Raw genomic sequence first — 20,854 nt, forward strand, 5'->3', positions numbered from 1 at the left:
CTTTCCTCAATTTGAATTTATGCCCTCTCAGGTGATTTTTCTGAACTACAGGAAGAATCCCATCAGCATTGAGCACGCTTAAACCATTCAAGGCTTTATACACCTCTATCAGATCACCTCGCTGGTGCCTAGTCTCCAGACACTGTAATTTGCAAAACTTAAGCCTTTCTTCGTAAGAGCACCCCTTTGTTCCATTCACTAATCTTGTTGCCCTTCTCTGTACTCGTTCCAGCATCTCTACATCCTTCTTGAAATGAGGTCTCCAGACCTGTATACAGTACTCTAGGTGTGGCCTGACCATCGCCTTATACAATGGAATAATCACCTCCTTATCCCTGCTGGAAAAATTCCTGTATATCATTGACAATACTCCATGAGCTACTCTTGCAGCCCGTCTGCACTGCTCAGAGAACTTCATATCTGCCTGCACAACCACCCCCTTCGTGGACTAATGTTATTAGTGAAGTCCCTCAGGATTCTGTGTTGGGTCCAGTGTTGTTTTCTGTATTTATTAATGATATTGATGATGGTATATCAGGCTTAATGTCCAAGTTTGCAGACAATACGAAGGTCGGCAGGGTCGTTAATGACGGTATGCTGCTCCTCCAACAGGATCTAGAAAAGTTTAGCAGACTGGCTGACAGGTGGGAACTGAAGTTTAACATTGGCAAATGTAAAGTACTGTATATGGGAAGCAGTAACCCCAGAGTTACATATCAACTGTGTGATACTACACTGACAGTGGTAGAGAATGAAAAGGACCTGGGGGTAATTGTGCAGGCAGATATGAAGTTTTCTGAGCAGTGCAGATGATCTGCAAGAGTAGCTCATGGTGTCTTGTCAATGATAAACAGGAATTTTTCTAGCAGGGATAAGGGGGTGATTATCCCCTTGTATAAGGCAATGATCAGGCCATACCTTAAGTACTGTATACATGTCTGGAGGCCTCTTTTTAAGAAGGATGTAAAGCTGTTGGAACAAGTACAGAGAAGGGCAACAAGATTAGAGAATGGAACAAATGGTTGCTTTTATGAAGAAAAGCTTAAGTTTTTCAGATTACAGTGTCCGGAGGCTAGGCACCTGTGAAGTGATCTGATTGAGGTGTATAAAGCCTTGAATGGTTTGAGCATGCTCAATGCTGATGGGATTCTTTCTCTTACTCAGAATAATCGCCTGAGAAGGCATAAATTCAAATTGAGGAAAGACAGTTGTAGGATAGATGTGAGGAAGTTTGCAGAGCTGTTTGCTCCAGCAATCAACCACATGTTGATTGCTGGAACAAACTTCCATTTGTTGTGGTAGAAGTTGATAGCTTAAATAGATTCAAGGCAGAACTAACTAGACAAACATTTGGAGCGAGTGGATGGGGTGAAATTAGAAGATTGTTTATTCTTTTTTGGCTGATGCTATATAAACTTGCTTTCTTGCATCATGTGCCTTTAGTAATGCTAAACTGTGTAAACATTATACAGTGAGTTGTGAAATTTGGAAATATTAAAAGCTCTGTTCACAACAGACCTCTTTAAAACAGAGCTAAAAAGAGTTCACTGCCGCTGTTCCAGTTGCAAGAACTAAAAAAGATCAGTTAGTAATTTTACTCTCATTAAAGTCAAAATGCAGCTCGTGTTCCCTCATCTCAACTGACCTACACGTTTAGGTTGTGTCACTCCCTACAAATTCAGCTTTTAAATCCTAAATTTAGTGCTATATCTGTAACTGTGTGCTGCTAAATCCAAAACTTCTATACTTCCTGCTGCTAATAGTGTGTGTTGTTTGAATTATTTTATAATGTCAACTATTTCAATGACTAAAAAATTACATTTCAATTATTCTTTACTAGAAAAAAAATTACAATTCTGTGTCACTCTACTAATGTGAGGATATTACACTACCAGAATAAATCTCACCTTCCATACAGAATCAAAATGTTTTGTATCAGCATCAACACTACAAAATGCCGCTTGGATTTTCTTAGTCTTCAAGTTAAATACTAGAACTGAACCATCGTATAATCCTGCAGCAAGGAGATGAGCTTGCTGCCAATGAAACTCAATGCTGTAGACAGCAGCGTCAGTGTTGAATGTTCTCTCAGGATGAGAGGGACACTTTAAAGAAAAGAGGCACACTTTACCTTGACTCTGTTCAAGAAAATCATCTAAAAAGAAAAACAAATTTCATAATTCCTGAAAAAATATTAAAAATTCCTATGCATACTTTATCACCAAGTATAAAATTTATTAAAGTTAAAACCAATATTTATCAATAAAATCAAATATTTATGGTATAGTATTGGATCAGGAGCAGGAGTGCAGTAGTACACGCTCTTTGAGTAAACCGGGGGTTCAAGCCCCTGACTGCTAAATACGGTCGATCTGCCAACCTGCACTGGACTAGCGTGGTAGATTATAGTCCAGTTCCCTCAACATGAATTATTTGAGGAGGCTTCCATCCTATAGTGGATTGATAATGGCTGCTGCTTACCTCTTACCTTTATAGCAAATAAAAAATTTCTGATGCCTTTAAGTATTATGCTAATTGTTGTGATTTTTTATAAACTTATAAAAAGTAAAGTAAAAATCTCTACAAGAATTCAATTTTTTTAAAGAGAAATCAGTTAAAATATAAAAAAAGTAAAATCAATGTTAACTACTTCTAATGCATTAAATATTAAGGTTGATTCACTAAACATTGATAACATTGATTCACTAAAATATAAATAAAACTCACTCATGATATGCAAGTGAAGAGTGGCAGCAAAGGCCATGGGTGAAGCAGACCCAAGGCCTCACACCTTAAGGGTGGGTTTGCGGCTGAAAAATTTCAAGCCCAGCTAATATAAAAGTCCAGAAATTTATTTAACCTTAAAAAATCTATCACAATGCATACATTAATTAAAAATGCAATATTATTATTGTGAAAAGTTGATGCATATTAGAACTTTTGAACTTTTTTTTTTTTTTTTAATTAAACTTTCATCTTTAAATATATGTGTTGAGTGGAATAACAAGAAAGTGGAAATAAGAAAAATGGGGAAGTAGTCTATTGAAGTCAACGGCAGCAAATGCTAAACCTAAGTAGAGTATGGACAATAAAGTGAAAAAAATAAATAATAAATAAATAAATAAATAAAATAAGGAAAGAAACTGAGGGAGACAGAAAGTGATAAAAGGGAGACAGATGATAACAAATAAAATATGCACAATAAGAAATAAATAATAACAAAATTGACAAAATAAAGATGTTGCCACAAAACTTAAAAAACCAACCTTTCATCAGGTATCAACAGCCAGGATTGCAAGCAAAATAGCAACATGCATCCTCATTTCTGGGCACCTCTGTAGCCAGGTCGGCAGGAGCAGCAGTGCATAGCACACACTTCTTGATTAGACCAGGGTTCTAGCCTGTGACCACCAAATATGGAGGATGTGGAAAGGTCAGGGAATGACCACCACATATCCTCAGAGCAATATGGCCTTAGTTGCTAATGCTCCTAAAAACCAAATAACAAAAACAACCTTATTTCTGATGTAAAATGAGAATAAAAAAAATTTCTGTTAGTAAAATAAATGAAAATGAAAATAAAATTTATAAACAAAATAAAAATTAAAGGATTAAAGGTGGGGTTAGGAAATGGCTTGTGAACGTTACAGTTGACACTATGAAGATGAGAAATTAAAACTAGAATTGATAACAGAAATTTCTAGAGGCATAACAGATCAGTCTAATACAAGTTAAGGTACAGAGATTTGAAAACATAGCAAAAAACAAGTAATCCAAAAAAAGGCAAGAGACTTGAGAAATAATCTTAGTGGGAAAAAGTGGAAAGTAGGTAGATGTTTTAGGAATGGCAGTTGCAGCTGCATGAACAATATTTTCTGGGATGTATGTCACTGAAAGAGAGGGCATTGACTCTCTTTAAAAATTACAGCTGTGAGTTACAGGCTCCGAAAAAGCGATACGTGTTTGCCTTTTTATTTACATAATTGTTATTTTATATTGTACTTAATACGTAGTCTTATAGTTACGCTGGTTATTTTTATTTTAATTTAGATAGAGTGTTTTTGTGGATTACTACTTAATATACGTAAAACCGTTATTTCGTTCGAATCTTGCAGCCATTGTTTTTGTATATAGTGGTAGGGAATTCAAATTTTTAACTGAGGTAACTACGTAGCTCTAGCGTATAATTATATAGCGTAAAACGCTTCACTGTTTCTATTAGATAGTGTAGTATTGACATTTAATTAATTTAATTTATTGATCTTATTAATTTAAAAAGTCATGCCCCAAACTAGAGCAGCAAAGCAACAGGCACAAAGTGGCAGGAGTGCTGTGACTCAGGGGAGAACTGAGGGCGGCGATTCTCCAACACATCACAGCCTTAAAAAATGTGCAACTTGTGAATGTTTGCTGAACTCTCTGGAACGGAACATGATATTGCCATGGGGGATGTATTTGTGTGTGCATGATGTAAGGAGTGTAAGGAAATCAGGCGACAACTCCGCGTTGTTATGGGCCTATATGAGAGCTTGAAGGACAGGGTGGATGCCCTCAAAGGATCTAAATTGAGGGGCCCATCAAGCTCTCAGCTACCCACATCAATGGCAGAGCTTGCATTTGGTCATCACGCAACACAGCGGCAACCCCCAAGGCAGAATGCCAACTAGTAGTTGTTGACTCTATTGTCAGGGAAACGGGGAACATGCTTTGTAAAAAGGATAGGTGGAACAGGACAAGGGCATGTCTGCCAGGGGCAAAGGTTGATGATGTTGTAGAGCAGATAGCATCTTTTAAGGGCACAAAAGGTGATATAGTTGTACACGTTGGCACTAATGATATTAAGAGTAGTAGACCTTTTACAATGACTTTTTACAATCTAAATGAGTATTTTGCATCTACATTCATGCATGAGGAGTTATTCAGGAAGGAGAATGATGTAGGTAAAGTAAACATTGGCAGTGAGCTGGATGATTTTGTAATAACTGAGAGGAAAGTGGAGGAGAGATTGTTGAGGATAAACATAAAAAAGGCACCTCGGGTGGATGGAATCTATCCAGTTATATTAAAGGAGGCAGCAAAGGAAGTAAGCAAACCCCTAGCCATAATTATGAGAGCTTCTTTGGACTCAGGGGAGGTACCCATAGACTGGAGATGTGCAAATGTAACCCCAATTCACAAAGGAGGATCAAAGGCTGACACAAGTAATTATAGACCTGTTAGTTTAACTTCTGTTCCAGGTAAATTAATGGAGGCACTGGTTAAAGAAGCACTGCAGGATCATCTAGACAAGAATTCAGTTATAGCTCAGACGCAGCATGGTTTTGTTAAGGGCAGGTCTTGCCTGACCAATTTGATTGGATACTATGATGTAGTCACAAAAGAACTGGATGCAGGGAATAACTTTGATATTATATATTTGGATCTTAGAAAGGCTTTTGATACTGTTGCACATGGAAGACTTCTGCACAAATTGGAGCAGTGTGGCATTGGAGGCAAATTGCTGCTATGGATAAGGGGATGGTTGAGTGGCAGAAGACAGAGAGTGGTAATCAATGGACACTGCTCAACGTGGACTAATGTTATTAGTGGAGTTCTTCAGGGTTCAGTGTTGGGTCCGTTGTTGTTTTCGGTGTTTATGAATGATATTGATGATGGGATATCAAGTTTAATGTCCACGTTTGCAGATGATACAAAGGTTGGCAGGGTTGTTAAGGACACTACTGACGCTATGCTGCTGCAACAGGATCTGGAAAGGTTGAACAGATGGGCTGAGAGGTGGCAAATGAAGTTTAACATTGACAATTGTAAAGTACTACATATGGGAAACAGTAACCCCGGAGCAACGTATCAACTCTGCGGTACTACACTGACAGTGGTGGAGAATGAAAAGGACCTGGGGGTAATTGTGCAGGCAGATATGAAGTTCTCTGTGCAGTGCAGACGAGCTGCAAGAGTAGCTCATGTTGTCTTGTCAATGATATACAGGAATTTTTCTAGCAGGGATAAGGAGGTGATTATTCCCTTGTATAAAGCAATGGTTAGGCCACATCTTGAGTACTGTATACAGGTCTGGGGGCCTCATTTCAAGAAGGATGTAGAGCTGCTGGAACGGGTACAGAGAAGGGCAACAAGATTAGTGAATGGAACAAAGGGTTGCTCTTACGAAGAAAGGCTTAAGTTTTGCAAATTACAGAGTCTGGAGACTAGGCACCGGCGAGGTGATCTGATAGAGGTGTATAAGGCTTTGAATGGTTTGAGCATGCTCAATGCCAATGGGATTCTTCATCTTGCTCAGAATAATAACCTCAGAGGGCATAAATTCAAATTGAGGAAGGACGGATGTCGGATAGATGTGCGGAAATTTGCCTTTGGCCAGCGGGTGGTTGGTTGGTGGAACCGACTTCCATCACTTGTTGTTGAAGTTGATAGCCTAAACAAATTTAAAGCTCAACTGGACAGGTATTTCGAACGAACGGAGGGGTGAAATGGGAGTGGTGTGTGTTTTTTTTTTTTTTTTTTTGGCTGATGCTGAATAAGCTTGCTTTCTTGCATCATATGCCCCTACTAATGCTAATGCTAATGATATTAAGAGTAGGAGACCGGCAGAATTACTTAAAAGTACAGGTCACTGTTGAAAAAAAGCCAGGAATTAGGGTTGAATTTGAAAGTGTCTGCAATTCTGCCCAGACATGATAGAAGGGAGTGTATGATGAGAGCCTTGTTCGATCAATTCGGCACTGGAAAGATTGTGCAAGGCACAAGGGATAAAATTTTTTTCAGCCTGGTCTGTACTTGTTAACAGGAGAGACTGCTTCTACAGGGATGGGATACACTTAAATAGAAGGAGTGCAAGAATATTTGCTGATGCTATTGAGGCAGTGTTAGGCGGGTCGGAAAACTGCTAGCTTGGGGGGGGATACAAGTACTAATAGTTTAACAATAGCTGCAGGCAGAGGTCAAGGTGATTCTTGCACAACTTCTATTAGAATAAGTAGCGACCTGGAGTGTGGGGTGTTGGGGGTTTCAGGGATGGATGGCAGTCATCATGAAATAGGTGGGTATATGGGATGTGTTAGAGTAACTAGGAATAGGAGCATGTATGCTTGCATGTATACCAATGCTAGAAGTATAGTAAATAAATTTGATGAATTTGAAGTGTTGGTCAAGACATCAAAGGTGGATATTGTTGGGATAGCAGACGTGGTGTGACACAGATATAAGGAATGCAGAACTGGAATTTGGGGAGTACAATGTGTACAGAAAGGATAGATAGGATAGAAAGGGAGTTGGTGTTATGCTGTTAATTAAGAAAAACATAAAATCAAAAGAAGTGCACCCAGTTGATATAGATGAACAGTGCACTGTTGAGTCAGTTTTGTGTGACATAAGCATTGCGAAATCAAAAATAAGAGTAGGAGTGTGTTATAGGCCTAATGAGTATAATGAACAATTGTACAGAGAAATAGAGCTAGTAAATCGGAATGTCTTATAATGGGGGAATTTAACTTCCCAGATATTGACTGGAACTTGTGGGTTGGTCACTCACACACTAGTAAGACTTTTTGTGGATTTATTGGATGATTGTTTTCTGCAGCAACATGTTCGAGAGGCAACCAGAGACGGTAATACTGTTGATCTGGTTATCAGCAGTGATCATTTATGTATTAAGAATTTGCAGATAAAGGAACCACTAGGTGGCAGTGATCACAGTGCACTGATGTGGGATTTACTTACCATCAGGGGTAAAGGAAAGGGTTTTTGGAAAGGTGAGTACAGTGGTCTCAGACAGTTCTTAAATTCTGTACAGTGGGATCAACTGATGATGTTACCAACAGTAAATTCTAAGTGGGAAGCATTCAAGGAATTAATCGTGGAAGCTACTAAAAGTTTCATACCTATTAAGAAATATTGTTCAAGGTTTAGGCCTAAATGGTTATCAAATGAACTAATGAGACTCGTGACAGATAAGGAAAATGCATGGGATGCATATAAATTATCAAGCAACTCAGAAGCCTATGGCAGATATAAGCTAGTCTGTAATCAGGTCACAAAGGAGGTTAGGCAGGCGAAGGCAGATTACGAGAAATCCTTGGTAAAAGATGGTAAGAAAAACAGCAAGGATGTCTTTACTTATATATACTCTAAAAGGAAGGGGATGAATCTGATTGGTCCACTTGACATCGATGGTTCGACTGTTGATGATTCTGCTCAGATAGCAAACAAACTGAATGAGTATTTTGCACACATGAGGAATTATTATGGTTTGAAAATGGCAGAAGGTTATCAAATTGTAGCAGGATACTTAATGATTTTGTAATAACTGAGAGCAAAGTGGAGGAGATATTGAAATTAAACATAAGAAAAGCACCTGGGGTGGATGGGATCTATCCAGTTATATTAAAGGAGGCGGCAAAGCAACTAAGCAAACCCTTAGCCATAATTATGAGAGCATCCTTGGACTCAGGAGAGGTTCCCACGGACTGGAGATGTACAAATGTATCCCCAATTCACAAAGGGGGATCGAAGGGTGACATGAGTAATTACAGACCAGTTAGTTTAACTTCTGGTCCGGGTAAAATAATGGAGTCACTGGTTAAAGATGCATTGCAGGATCATCTAGACAAGACTGCAGCAATAATTCAGACACAGCATGGGTTTGTTAAGGGAAAGTCTTGTCTGAAAAATTTGATAGGATATTATGATGTGGTTACAAAGGAACTAGATGCAAAAAATAATTTTGATATCATATATTTGGATTTCAGGAAAGCTTTTGACACTGTTGCACATGGAAGACTATTGTACAAATTGGAGCAGAATGGTATTAAGGGTAAGTTGCTACAATGGATAAATGGATGGTTAAGTGGGAGAAGACAGATGGTGGTAATCAATGGGTGCTGCTCTTCGTGGACTAATGTTATTAGTGGAGTCCCACAGGGTTTGGTGTTGGGTCCATTGTTGTTTTGTATATTTATCAACGATATTGAGGAAGGTATATCAGGCTAAATGTCGAAGTTTGTAGATGATACAAAGTTGGCAGGGTTGTTAATGACAGCAATGGTAGTGTGCTATTACAACAGGATCTAAATAATTTGGGCAGATGGGCTAAGAAGTGGCAACTGAAGTTTAACCTTGACAAATGCAAAGTACTGCATATGGGTAGAAGTAATCCCAGATAAACGTACCAACTGTGTGGTACTACACTTAAGGTGGTAGAAAATGAAAAAGACCTTTGAGTAATTGTGCAGTCAGATATGAAGTTTTCTGAGCAATGCAGACAGGCTGATTATATGATATATAGATAATATATCATATAATGATATATAGGAATTTTGCTTGCAGGGAAAAGGAGGTGATTGTCTCTCTGTATAAGGCAATGGTCAGGCCACGCCTTGAGTACTGCGTACAGGTCTGGAGGCCTCATTTTAGGAAGAATGTAGATTTGCTTGAGCATGTACAGAAAAGGGCAACAAGATTGGTGAGGGGGATGAAGGGATCCTCTTACCAAGGGAGGCTTAAGTTCTGCAAATTGCAGTGGCTGGAGACTAGGCACCTGCGCGGTGATGATCTGACTGAGGTGTATAAGGCCTTGAATGGGCTGAGCACGCTGAATTCTGATGGGATCCTTCCACTTGTTCAGATTATGAACCTAAGGGGGCATAAATTCAAATTAAGAAAGGACAGATGTAGAACAGATGTGTGGAAATTTTCCTTTAGCCAGCAGGTGGTTAATTTCTGGAACAAACTTCCATCTGTCGTCGTGGAAGTTGATAGGTTGAATAAATTTAAGGAGGAACTGGACAGGCATTTGGAGGGAATGGTGTGATTTTTTTTTTTTTTTTTTTTTTTGGCTGATGCTAATAAGCTCATACACTTGCTTTCTTGCATCACTTGCTACTACTACTACTAGATACGCAGTTAACTGTCTGTAGTGATGTTAAATTTCGCCTGATCAATCTTGCACTGTGGTAACCGAAAAGGAAGACAGTGTCCCACTAATTAAGGTGGTTATCACAGGGAAGTGATCACTTCCATATGGGTTCTCCTCCACCTTACAAATAAGTGAAGGGAAGCAGATAGAAAAGTAGGTATGTAGAAGATATTTGTTCCCATATTTAGAAAGAGAGGTTATTGTCAATAAGCACGTGCTCATTGACCATAACCTCTATGACAATAATCTCTATGATGTATCCCCCCTTCCATTAATGTCAGCATAATACTCCTCTTGCCCACCACTGAAATCCCAGAAGTAGAATGGAGGGGGCAGCTGCACAAAGAGGCTATCAAGATCTGTCTGGAAGATGTTGGCCCCACACAGCAAATAAATCGAACAGACTGTTAATAAAAACCCTACCGTAGGGTGAATTGCTAATGCTTCTAATGCTGGGAAGGTTGGTGAAAAGCAGCACAGGTTGAAATGGAGCTAGTTGCTCATGAGGATAGCAACTCCTTCATAGGCAAGTCCATCCCCAGTTCTGCACATGTAAGACAGCAGCAGCATCATGAAAGGAAGGTTTTCATGTCTTCAAATGTCTCCTGCAAGCAAATGCAAACTGGCTTATGCTTTTGCAGGAGTGCCACGATGGCATCAGTATTTTGTCAGAATCTAAGGCATAGAAAAAGGTGTTAGTTCCTGCATTTAGAAGGAAAAGGTTATTACCAGTGAGCATACATTCTATGATATGTCCATAACCCCTTCTATTAATGTCATCACTACCCCAGAGGGTTTTATGTGGGGTAGTGCTGAAATCCCTGAGAAGTAGACCAGGGGAAAGACAACTGCACAATGAAGTCATCAAAATGTTCAAATAAATCAGACTATTAATAAAAAATCCTACCATAAGGCAAACTACTACCACTTCTATGCTGGTAGAAAGCAGCACAGGTTGAAATGAGTTTGATGTAGCAATTCCTCCATGGGCAGGTCCATCCCTAGTTTTCTCCTTACATACAGCATTGTGAAAGGAAGGGTTTTCATTTGCCTTCAAATATGTCTCCTGCAATCAAAAGCAAACTGGTTCATGCTTTTGCTAGAGGGCTTGATATCATCAGTATTTCACCAGAATCCACGACAATTCCACTGTAAGAATTTAGCCATTACTTGGACTTGGGAGATTAATCAGTAGACTTCTGAATTGCTGAGGGCTTTATTTTTTCAGCCTTGGATTTATCTTTTTTAGGAGAAGTATAGACACTCTCCTGTGTCCACCCCTTCCTCTGCAAAAAATTCCAAGACTCAAGTCTTCTGTCTCCTCCTCCTATTCTAGATCAATTTGTTCTTGAGGTTGAGAAGGCACTAGATTTTACTTCTCTTTTGGAAGAGCCAATCTCTTTTGGAGGAGCTAGTGTAGTTGATTGGCTCTTTTGAATTGGTTTTAATGAAATCAATAAATGGTGGCCAAGAGGAGCGAATGACTGACCATCAGTCATTCACTCCTCTTACCCACCATTTATTGAAGTCACCTTAACATTGATGGAAACTTCACCAAAGCCTTCTGTGTGTACAAAGGCTTCTACTATTTATTGGTTAGATGCATTTTCTGGCCTCTTGATAGGAGATACTCAGCTCTGTTTTTAGTTTTTGGATTTCTTTTTCCTCTTTCTACTACTGATCAGTAGATTAATCAGGGTGCACTCCTAGGCAATGTGCACAAATTACCATAGAAGCTGAACACTCCTTTTGGTCTTTGGAACCAGACTGAGGGATTTAAATTACTCATAGGAGTAAAATAAAAATTTCTGATGCCATAAGTACCTCACCCCACCATGGAGCCCTACGAGGTAATACCATTTGCAAACTAGCAGGTACTGTGTAAGTGAATGGGACGCCAACTTCACTTGGAGCATCATATCCAAATTTCCAATAGGTTTTCATCCTGTCCCAGGACCAAAGGGAAAGAGATCTATTGGAATGCAGTTGACCCTAGCAGTAAGAACCACCCACTGATTGATTCCAGTTGGGCTGGTCCAGGACCTCCCACAATGGAGCCATATGAGGTAATACCATTTGCGAACTAGCAGGTACTGTGTAAGCGAATGGGACGCCAACTTCACTTGGAGCATCATATCCAAATTTCCAATAGGTTTTCATCCTGTCCCAGGACCAAAGGAAAGGAGATCTATTGGAATGCAGTTGACCCTAGCAGTAAGAACCACCCACTGATTGATTCCAGTTGGGCTGGTCCAGGACCTCCCACAATGGAGCCCTATGAGGTAATACCATTTGCGAACTAGCAGGTACTGTGTAAGCGAATGGGACGCCAACTTCACTTGGAGCATCATATCCAAATTTCCAATAGGTTTTCATCCTGTCCCAGGACCAAAGGAAAGGAGATCTATTGGAATGCAGTTGACCCTAGCAGTAAGAACCACCCACTGATTGATTCCAGTTGGGCTGGTCCAGGACCTCCTGTCTTGTTGAAGCAAGGGACAAAGTGGTGTATCAGGATAGGCTCCTCACTCACCATGTTCACCTTTTCCAAGTTTCCGCAAATCAAAGTGCATGACTGTACACACTGGATTCCAATGATGTAACCCTGGAACCAAAGTACAGGTGTTGGATCCCACTAATGCTAATCTAGAAAGCCAGCAGCATCACTGGGAGGTTCTCCCTTCACCACATACAGGTGCCCACGTCGAGAGGGTAGGTGTGTGTGTGTGTGTGTGTGTGTGTGTGTGTGTGTGTGTGTGTGTGTGTGTGTGTGTGTGTGTGTGTGAATGCGCGTGTGTGTGTGTGCGTGTGTGTGTGTGTGTGCAGAAGGAAGGTAATTTGAAGGTGATTAGGTTAGTATGCCCAACTGTTCACTCAATAAACTTTTATTGCAAAATTCTGATGAGCTGGGAACTTTCTGAATGTATCTCATACATGAATTTCTTTTTTATACACAAAATTGTATGAGGGGAAAAAATAACAACAGCGAGATTTCTATTTTTGCAAATTTTTCCAGATATAGAAATCTGGCTTTGCAAATATTTTTAAAAGGGTCAAATATAAAATTTCATGAAAAAATCTGTCTGCTGGGAGTCGAATTGTTACATGTGAACAGACATGGTGAAGACAAAAGGTGCATTATGAACATATGCTAACAAAAATATGCAGCCACTCCCCGACTTATGTAAGGGTTGCGTTCTGCGGAACTCTATGTAAGTTGGAATTTACCTAAATGTTTATGCAGCACTTGCAAATTTGGTTGGATTTGATTGAAGCAAAAAATAAATGTTCGACAAACATCTAAATAGAATTATTTATTCAATTTTTTTATCTCATGCACAGGAAAAATTACAAAATTATGAAATCACAAAAAGAGAGAGGAGATAGGCATAACATCAGCAAGTTTTACCTTTTGAGCATCATTGCCAGAATTAACTTTCCAGCTGATAAGCACACCACTGTGGAAGTTGAGGGCTGTGGAGATTTAGAAGGCATTTTTTCCAACGCATCACAAAATTTCCCTGCAGCTGCAGAATCAGCACTGGCAACTTCAACTTTAATGTTTTGGAAATCAGCGTGATGCTTGAACCTATTAAACCACTGGTTGCTTGCCACAAACTTGGTTCGGGATTCACTGTATTTATCCTTAATATCGTCATAAATACTTCTTTCTTTTGCTTGAATGGCGTTGGACTCAGAGGCACTTGTTTCTGAATCTGATTTTCCATCCATATTATTAATAGCTTTTCCATCTTCGATATTGCACCTGAATGCTGTGTTGTGATCATTGTTGATCTTAAATGCTTTGATCTTTTAACATGTTCTTTTATACATGCACACTGTCCCTTAAAATAGTATTCACTGTTGAAGCAGCGAGACCTAATTCCTTGCAATAAATGACAAACTTTGTTCTGCTTCGTACTTCTTAATTAATCATCTTAATTTCTAAATCAATTTTGTTTCATTTCCTTGTACTGCCACCACTTGCACTTTCCGTTGGTCCCTTTCTCTCACCATTGTAATAAGTAAATAGGAATAAAGAGAAGATTCTGAAAATTTATTTGTTTTTTATATGATCAAAGATTTCAGTGAAGAGGAACCCATTTCGTCATAATACCGTAACGTAAAAACTCACAGAATTCCAGTTATTGGTATTATCGCAAATGCAATAAAACCGAGTTTACTACCTGTTTATAATAGACTGCACTAACAGAAAAGCTCAATAAACCAGAAAGTGCAAATTGTTTTTATTGTTTTATGGTAGTGACCTCCAGAAATGTGTTTAAGAAAAATATCACAAAGGCATTTAAAATTGATTTGTATAATGGAACGTATAATAATGACGAAAGTGTAGTGCAATTTCCATTGACCTTTTAGAGAGATAAATAGCTTAGTTATACAGCAAAAATTTCAACTTCCAAGGTCTTGGAACAAATTAACAAAAAATAAAACAATGTGTTATTGAGTTCACATTATGATATTTTCACAATACCTCCATTTATTCCTACAAGATGCAAAATACGCTTCCACGATTTTTTTAAGTTTGCAATGGCCGGCAAAAACCTACGTAAAGTCAAATTTCCATAAATCGAGCCGGGGAGTGGCTGTATAAATATAAAACAAACAAAAGCAAAAAAAATAAAATTTTTAAATATATATTTAAAAACAAAAATATAAAAAAGCAAAACTTGAAGAATTTGTAAGTGAGAAACCAAACAAATATACGGAAGAAAATCCTTCCAAATATAATAACAGAGAAGTTATACACTTTTCACCCCTAATGATGAGCTGTGTTTTCCCTACAGAGTTCAACAATAAATGTTACAAGGTTATAATTTTATGGGAACACTGAAGTAACCTGAAAATCATATGCAGTTCTACATTCATTTTCCATCTTTGGCTATGATATGGTCCCTCCAATGATGGAGGGGGGAAAGGAAAGTGAAAGTCATCTATCAAGATGTAGGGATTAAGCTCATGCTAGAGATCTCACTATTATCCTCTTTGGCCAGTGTAACACACTCCATCCTCCTGGGTAGGCTTTCCAATAATGAATGAAAGACTGCAGCAGATAGGGTCCTCCATTCATCCTGCAGAAAAGTGACCAGTTGAACTACCAATGTGGGAAAGTGTTTGGCTGACTCTAACCTGATGTTCCAATTTTTCATATAAGTAGTTGTTTGGTTGTTGTAGGGCTTCAGGTGCATCAGCAACTTAGGCCATATTACACTCCATGTAAGTGCTCCATAGTATTCAAATTGGAACTCTGTACCTGCCAACCAAAATTTTGCACATTTGTGTCCATCAACTATTCTTGAACTGCACCAGTAGTATGGCATAGAGCATTATCCTGTTGAAGCAAACATGGTTCTAAGCTAAAGAACTGCCATATCGTAAAGAGCATAAAATAGTCCAAAACTTTTAAGGCCTGCAGCGGTGTCACGATTCCTTGCACAATTGCCAAAGACTCTAGGCCACACCACAAGAAACACCTCCACATCATAATCCTACCTCCAAACTTCATTACTAGTATAAGGCACTTTCCAATCATCCTCCATTAATCTGATCGGAATAGTGTAGTAAAATTCAACATTCAACCTGTGTTTTTTCGAGTTGGACGAGGGCTCTGTTTTTCTTGAAGTTTCGTAATATGGTGGAAATTCGTCTTTTCTTCCATTTCTTGTGACTTTTCTGTTTGCTTCGGAAATATAACTTTAAATCAGGTGTGAACCATGGTATAGTGCTAGAGACTTCTATAGTGACTTCTTTGGGTGCTGCAAACTTGGTTAAAGTTTTTTACCCAAGCCATTTTATTAGGATTTGCCTTGCTTAATCAATGGCCAGTTGTTCAGAGAATCCCAGGGATAGAATTTTAAGAGCTTCAGCATTTTGTCTTTATTAAAAAATTTTGATGATGTAATTAACTTCTGTTTAACTAAAGGGCTTCTTTTGATAGGTGGTAAGATGGCTTGAAGTTCAAACTGGTTGTGATCCAATTTTTGATAGTAGAGATCTGTATTGAATATACTGTGATATTTGCACAGATAAGCTCAAGAATTTGGTTACCTCTGGTATATGGAGTGTTAGTTCTATAAATTCCAAGGCTGGAGAGGGAATTTTCAAGAGATGTAAGCATGTTTTGAATCTGGGGAGTGATAAGTTGAAATCAACAGATTACATTCCTTCCTCCTTTATGTATGGAAGTGATCCAATTGAGGATTTCACTGATGATATCTTCACACTGGGTGGGCAGTAGATATTGAAGATCTCCAGAGCAGAGCGATTGACTTGCACAATAACAGTGATACCTTCAAAATACCAGAAAGATTTGTGAAGTTAGGAAGGAAGAATAGTTGAGTTGGCGGAGCAGAAGCAGTGTCCTCGAGCTCATAATTTGTCTGTTTTTTGACAAGACAAATGATATGGCTGGTGTTCAACGCTGCCAGTAGGGTAAGAAATTTATTGTTAAAGTTTTGTACATTCTGTACATAGAGGTTGAGATTGGTGCAGAGATCAACATCTTAGGGTTACAATAGGATCACTGATAATAATTATCTCCTGTGGAAACAACACATTCTGCCTCTGGGATGATTGTTTCTGTGTCCTCTAATGCTTGAGTGTAGACTAGAATTGAATTGGGCAACTGAGTGCTTGATGGATTCCTCATTTTAATACCTTCAGTCCTGTTCTTCAGGCTTTCATATTCACCCATCAGAATGCCATGCCCTTTGTCTCCTTATACTCTTAGCAACAAAAGGAGAAAAGACATCCTCTTAATAAGATATGCATTCATGTGTTTTTATATTATAATAAGCATTGCTATAAAGAGAATCATTATCATTATCATTATTAATAGCCATATGGTGCAAGGAAGCCTGAGGCTTATGCTGCACCGGCCAAAAAAAAAAAAATTTTCCTATTACCCTGAGAGAGAGAGAGAGAGAGAGAGAGAGAGAGAGAGAGAGAGAGAGAGAGAGAGAGAGAGAGAGAGAGAGAGAGAGAGAAGTAGAAAGGAATCACCAAGAAAGAGAAGAATGATGATATCCAGCTCAGGACCCTGGGTGTGCCAAGCCCATACTCACCAGATGTGAGCCCCTGGGGTAAAATATTGCTGTACCTTGCTAACTTTCCAACATGCATGACCAATCCTCAAGTTCCAGTCAATATCAGGAAGTTAAATCCTCCATTATGAGATATCTTGATTTACTAGCCCATTCATTTGCCTGTACAGCTATGCATTATGCTGATGATGGTCATTGACCTATAGCATACTCCTGCTTTCAATTTTGTTTTCCCAGTGTTTATGTCACACAAAACTGACTCAACATTTCACTCACAACAAACATGAACCAGATGCACTACATTAGATTTTCGGTGCTTCTTAACTAAGGGCATACCCCCCCCCCCCCGTCTGTCCTGTTTAGGATGGCCCTTCATGGCAGTGCCATCTGGCACACATGGAGATGCCTGGGTTCAATTCAAATTGATTATTGAAGGAATTTCTAAAGTCCTCTTCAACTGAGTATGTAGATAACTGAGCTCACAGAGGGTTTGGTGTTTTTCCCATTAGTTATTCTGGGATTTTCAGCCCACGAAATAGGTAACTTGGCCTATGAACACACACTTCTACAGACATAACACACTTACAATTATATGCATATTATACATTTCCTATATTTTTATGTCCTTCTGTACATGTATTCACGTTCTGCATTTCCTATGTCTGAGTGGCTCCAGATTTCTGATATCCCTAAAATGTTTGCATTTGATGACTTAATCAATACTTTAAATTTGCAAAATTTATTTATTATACTCCTAGGATTAGTGTAAAGCACTAATTTGTGCTAGACATTTGTGCTTGATTTTGCTTTCAGTAGTCCTAACCAGTCCACATATTTGCTTATCCTATGAGGATCCCCAACAGGCCTTGTCACATCCCACACCTTGTTTTTTAGACTGTAGCATGTCTGGTTAGAAACAGAGCAAGAATCAATTTAATTTCTGCTGGAAGCTGCCATTAAACTATTACTCTGTGAATCCCTACCCACTAGCATTTTTGTGGAAAACAACTGATGAAAAGAACTTTAAAAAATCCTATTTCTCTCTCTCTCAAAAACATCTCTCCATTCTTGTTTTTTAAATCTCTATTACGACCATGGCCAGCATTTACATCATTTACACAGAGAATGATGCAATTGCTGGAACTTGTGTACTATGACTTTAGTTAGGCACCATTTTATGTATGCCTAGTGAAGACTTTACATGCAAAGTGCATTCAAAAGGGAAAGTCTTGTCTGACCAATTTGATTGGATACTATGATGTGGTCACAAAGGAACTGGATGCAGGGAATAACTTTGATATCATATATTTGGATCTTAGAAAGGCTTTTGATACTGTTGCGTATGGAAGACAAATTGGAGCAGTATGGCATTGGAGGCAAATTGCTGCTAATGTATAAAGGGATGATTGAGTGGGAGAAGACAAAGAGTGGTAATCAATGGACACTGCTCTTCGTGGACTAATGTTATTAGTGGAGTCTCTCAGGATTCTGTGTTGGGTCCAGTGTTGTTTTCTGTATTTATTAATGATATTGATGATGGCATATCAGGCTTAATGTCCAAGTTGCAGATGATACAAAGGTTGGCAGGGTTGTTAATGACAATACGCTGCTGCAACAGGATCTAGAAAAGTTGAGCAGATGAGCTGAGAAGTGCCAAGTGAAGTTTAACATTGACAAATGCAAAGTACTGCATATGGGAAGCAATAACCCCAGAGTAACGTATCAACTGTGTGGTACTACACTGACAGTGGTAGAGAATGAAAAGGACCTGGGGGTAATTGTGCAGGCAGATATGAAGTTTTCTGAGCAGTGCAGATGGTCTGCAAGAGTAGCTCATGTTGTCTTGTCAATAATAAACAGGAATTTTTCTAGCACGGATAAGGAGGTGATTATGCCCTTGTATAAGGCAATGGTCAGGCCACACCTTGAGTACTGTATACAGGTCTGGAGGTCTCATTTTAGGAAGGATGTAGAGCTGCTGGAGTGAGTGCAGAGAAGGGCAACAAGATTAGTGAATAGAACAAAGGGTTGCTATTACGAAGAAAGGCTTAAGTTTTGCAAATTCAGTGTCTGGAGACTAGGCACCTGTGAGGTGATCTGATTGAGGTGTATAAAGCCTTGAATGGTTTAAGCATGACCAATGCTGATGGGATTCTTCCTCTTGCTCAGAATAATCACCTGAGAGGGCATAAATTCAAATGGAGGAAAAAGCAGTTGTAGGATAGATGTGCGGAAGTTTGCCTTTAGCGAGCATATGGTTGACTGATGGAAAAAACTTCCATCTGTTGTTGTAGAAGTTGATAGTTTAAATAGATTCAAGGCAGAACTAGACAAACAGTTTGAGTGAGTGGATGGGTGAAATTAGAATATTTGGGTTTTTTTTTTTTTTTTTTTTTGGATGATGCTATATAAGCTTTCTTTCTTGCATCATGTGCCTTTACTAATGCTAATGCTAATGCTAATGCAAACAACAATTCTTTTACACAGAATACACTTCAAAATTTTAAAACAAACTTCTCATTCTAACAATTTATTAAAGTACATCTCTCAAAGATGAGTAGCTTTATCTGAATACACTATCCCTATTTCTAGATTAATATTTTTCTGAACTTATGGCAGTAGCAGCAGTCAGGTATGTTGCTAATTTTATAGGCAGACTTGATCTCTTATGATAATTTCTCTACTATGAAATATAAATTAGCATCAACATATAAAATAATATAAAAGGTGCAGACTCTTCTACAGTAATGCACTAAAATGAAAGTTAAAATTTAGCATTCTCTGAAAATATTGAATGCTAAGGACTGCAATAACTGCTTAGTCTTTAAGACCTAAATGATGATAATTGCAATATAGAGTAAATCAGCATATAAAATGCTTATTTAGCATACTGCAGTTACACAATAACTAATTAATTACTACATTACTCACAAGATCCAAATCCAACTGCAAACATATCAGTATACTGTGGATTCCAACTAAGTGAAGTCACAGTCATTTGTTTAATAGGCTTATATGAAAATTTCCAAAGTGGTAGTAAAGAACCAGCACCGCGGTCTCGAAATTCATCAGAAGGATCTTCCCAGTACCTGAAGTCTAAAAGAATTGAGAGACTTTTATAACTTTTAATTTTATTTTATATTCTTTCAAATAAAATATAAATAACTACAACATTTATTTGCAATAAAATTAGGAAATTATATGTTTGTTCTTATAAAAGTTATATAAATTCCCTATATTTGAAGAAATTAGCTTTATCTGAAATATTAGAAATTAGCTTTATGTGAATTAAAATATTAGATTCTACAAAATCTTTTAGTATTTAGTAAATTCTACCATATACTAGGGGATTTGGTAGAATTTACCTAATGCCTATAACAATAAACAGTATATTAAAACTGCTGATATGTTTCATTAGAAGAAAAAAAAAGACATACATAATTTTTGTGAAGGTTTTAGCAATTTTGAAAAAAAAATTAGAATAATCAAATGTGTTAAAAGAAAAGCTTAATGATGTTAATTATTTTGCAACACAAAATGCACATTTCCATACACAGAAGCAACATTCTATATAAGATTATAATACTCCTATTATTCTCACCTGATTTATATCACGATCAACTTCTGTATGCAGACTGTATTATATGTAAGTTTTAACAATCATATGAAACCAAGTTCAAAACAAATGTAAAATCACAGGTCTTCAAGGGTAATGATAATCTCCATTTAATTTTTAAAAAAATCACAATAAAAGCATTTATATATATATATATATATACAGTCAGTTCTGCTATAATGCACTACATGTATTCCTGAAAACCATTGCATTATGGTATTTCGCACATTAAAAACAACAGGGCTTATG

The 20,854-nt window shown here is 38.1% G+C and overlaps 1 protein-coding gene across 3 annotated transcripts in view; it reads right to left on the minus strand.

Annotated features, from left to right (window-relative positions):
• Positions 1–20,854, minus strand: part of LOC150089255 (dynein intermediate chain 2, ciliary) — a 317,847-nt gene that overhangs the window by 93,641 nt on the left and 203,352 nt on the right. For all 3 annotated transcript variants that reach the window (XM_090388583.1, XM_090388589.1, XM_090388593.1), the window contains 2 exons: positions 19,921–20,085; positions 1,908–2,155 (listed from right to left, as the gene is read on the minus strand). In XM_090388583.1, the coding sequence (XP_090244709.1) occupies positions 1,908–2,155; positions 19,921–20,085 (413 nt within the window). The remainder of the gene's footprint in view (positions 1–1,907; positions 2,156–19,920; positions 20,086–20,854) is intronic.

The sequence above is a fragment of the Mastigoproctus giganteus genome, chromosome 2 (genome assembly GCF_048544385.1).
Source record: "Mastigoproctus giganteus isolate SK-2022 chromosome 2, ASM4854438v1, whole genome shotgun sequence".
NCBI classification, from domain to species: Eukaryota; Metazoa; Arthropoda; class Arachnida; order Uropygi; family Thelyphonidae; genus Mastigoproctus; species Mastigoproctus giganteus.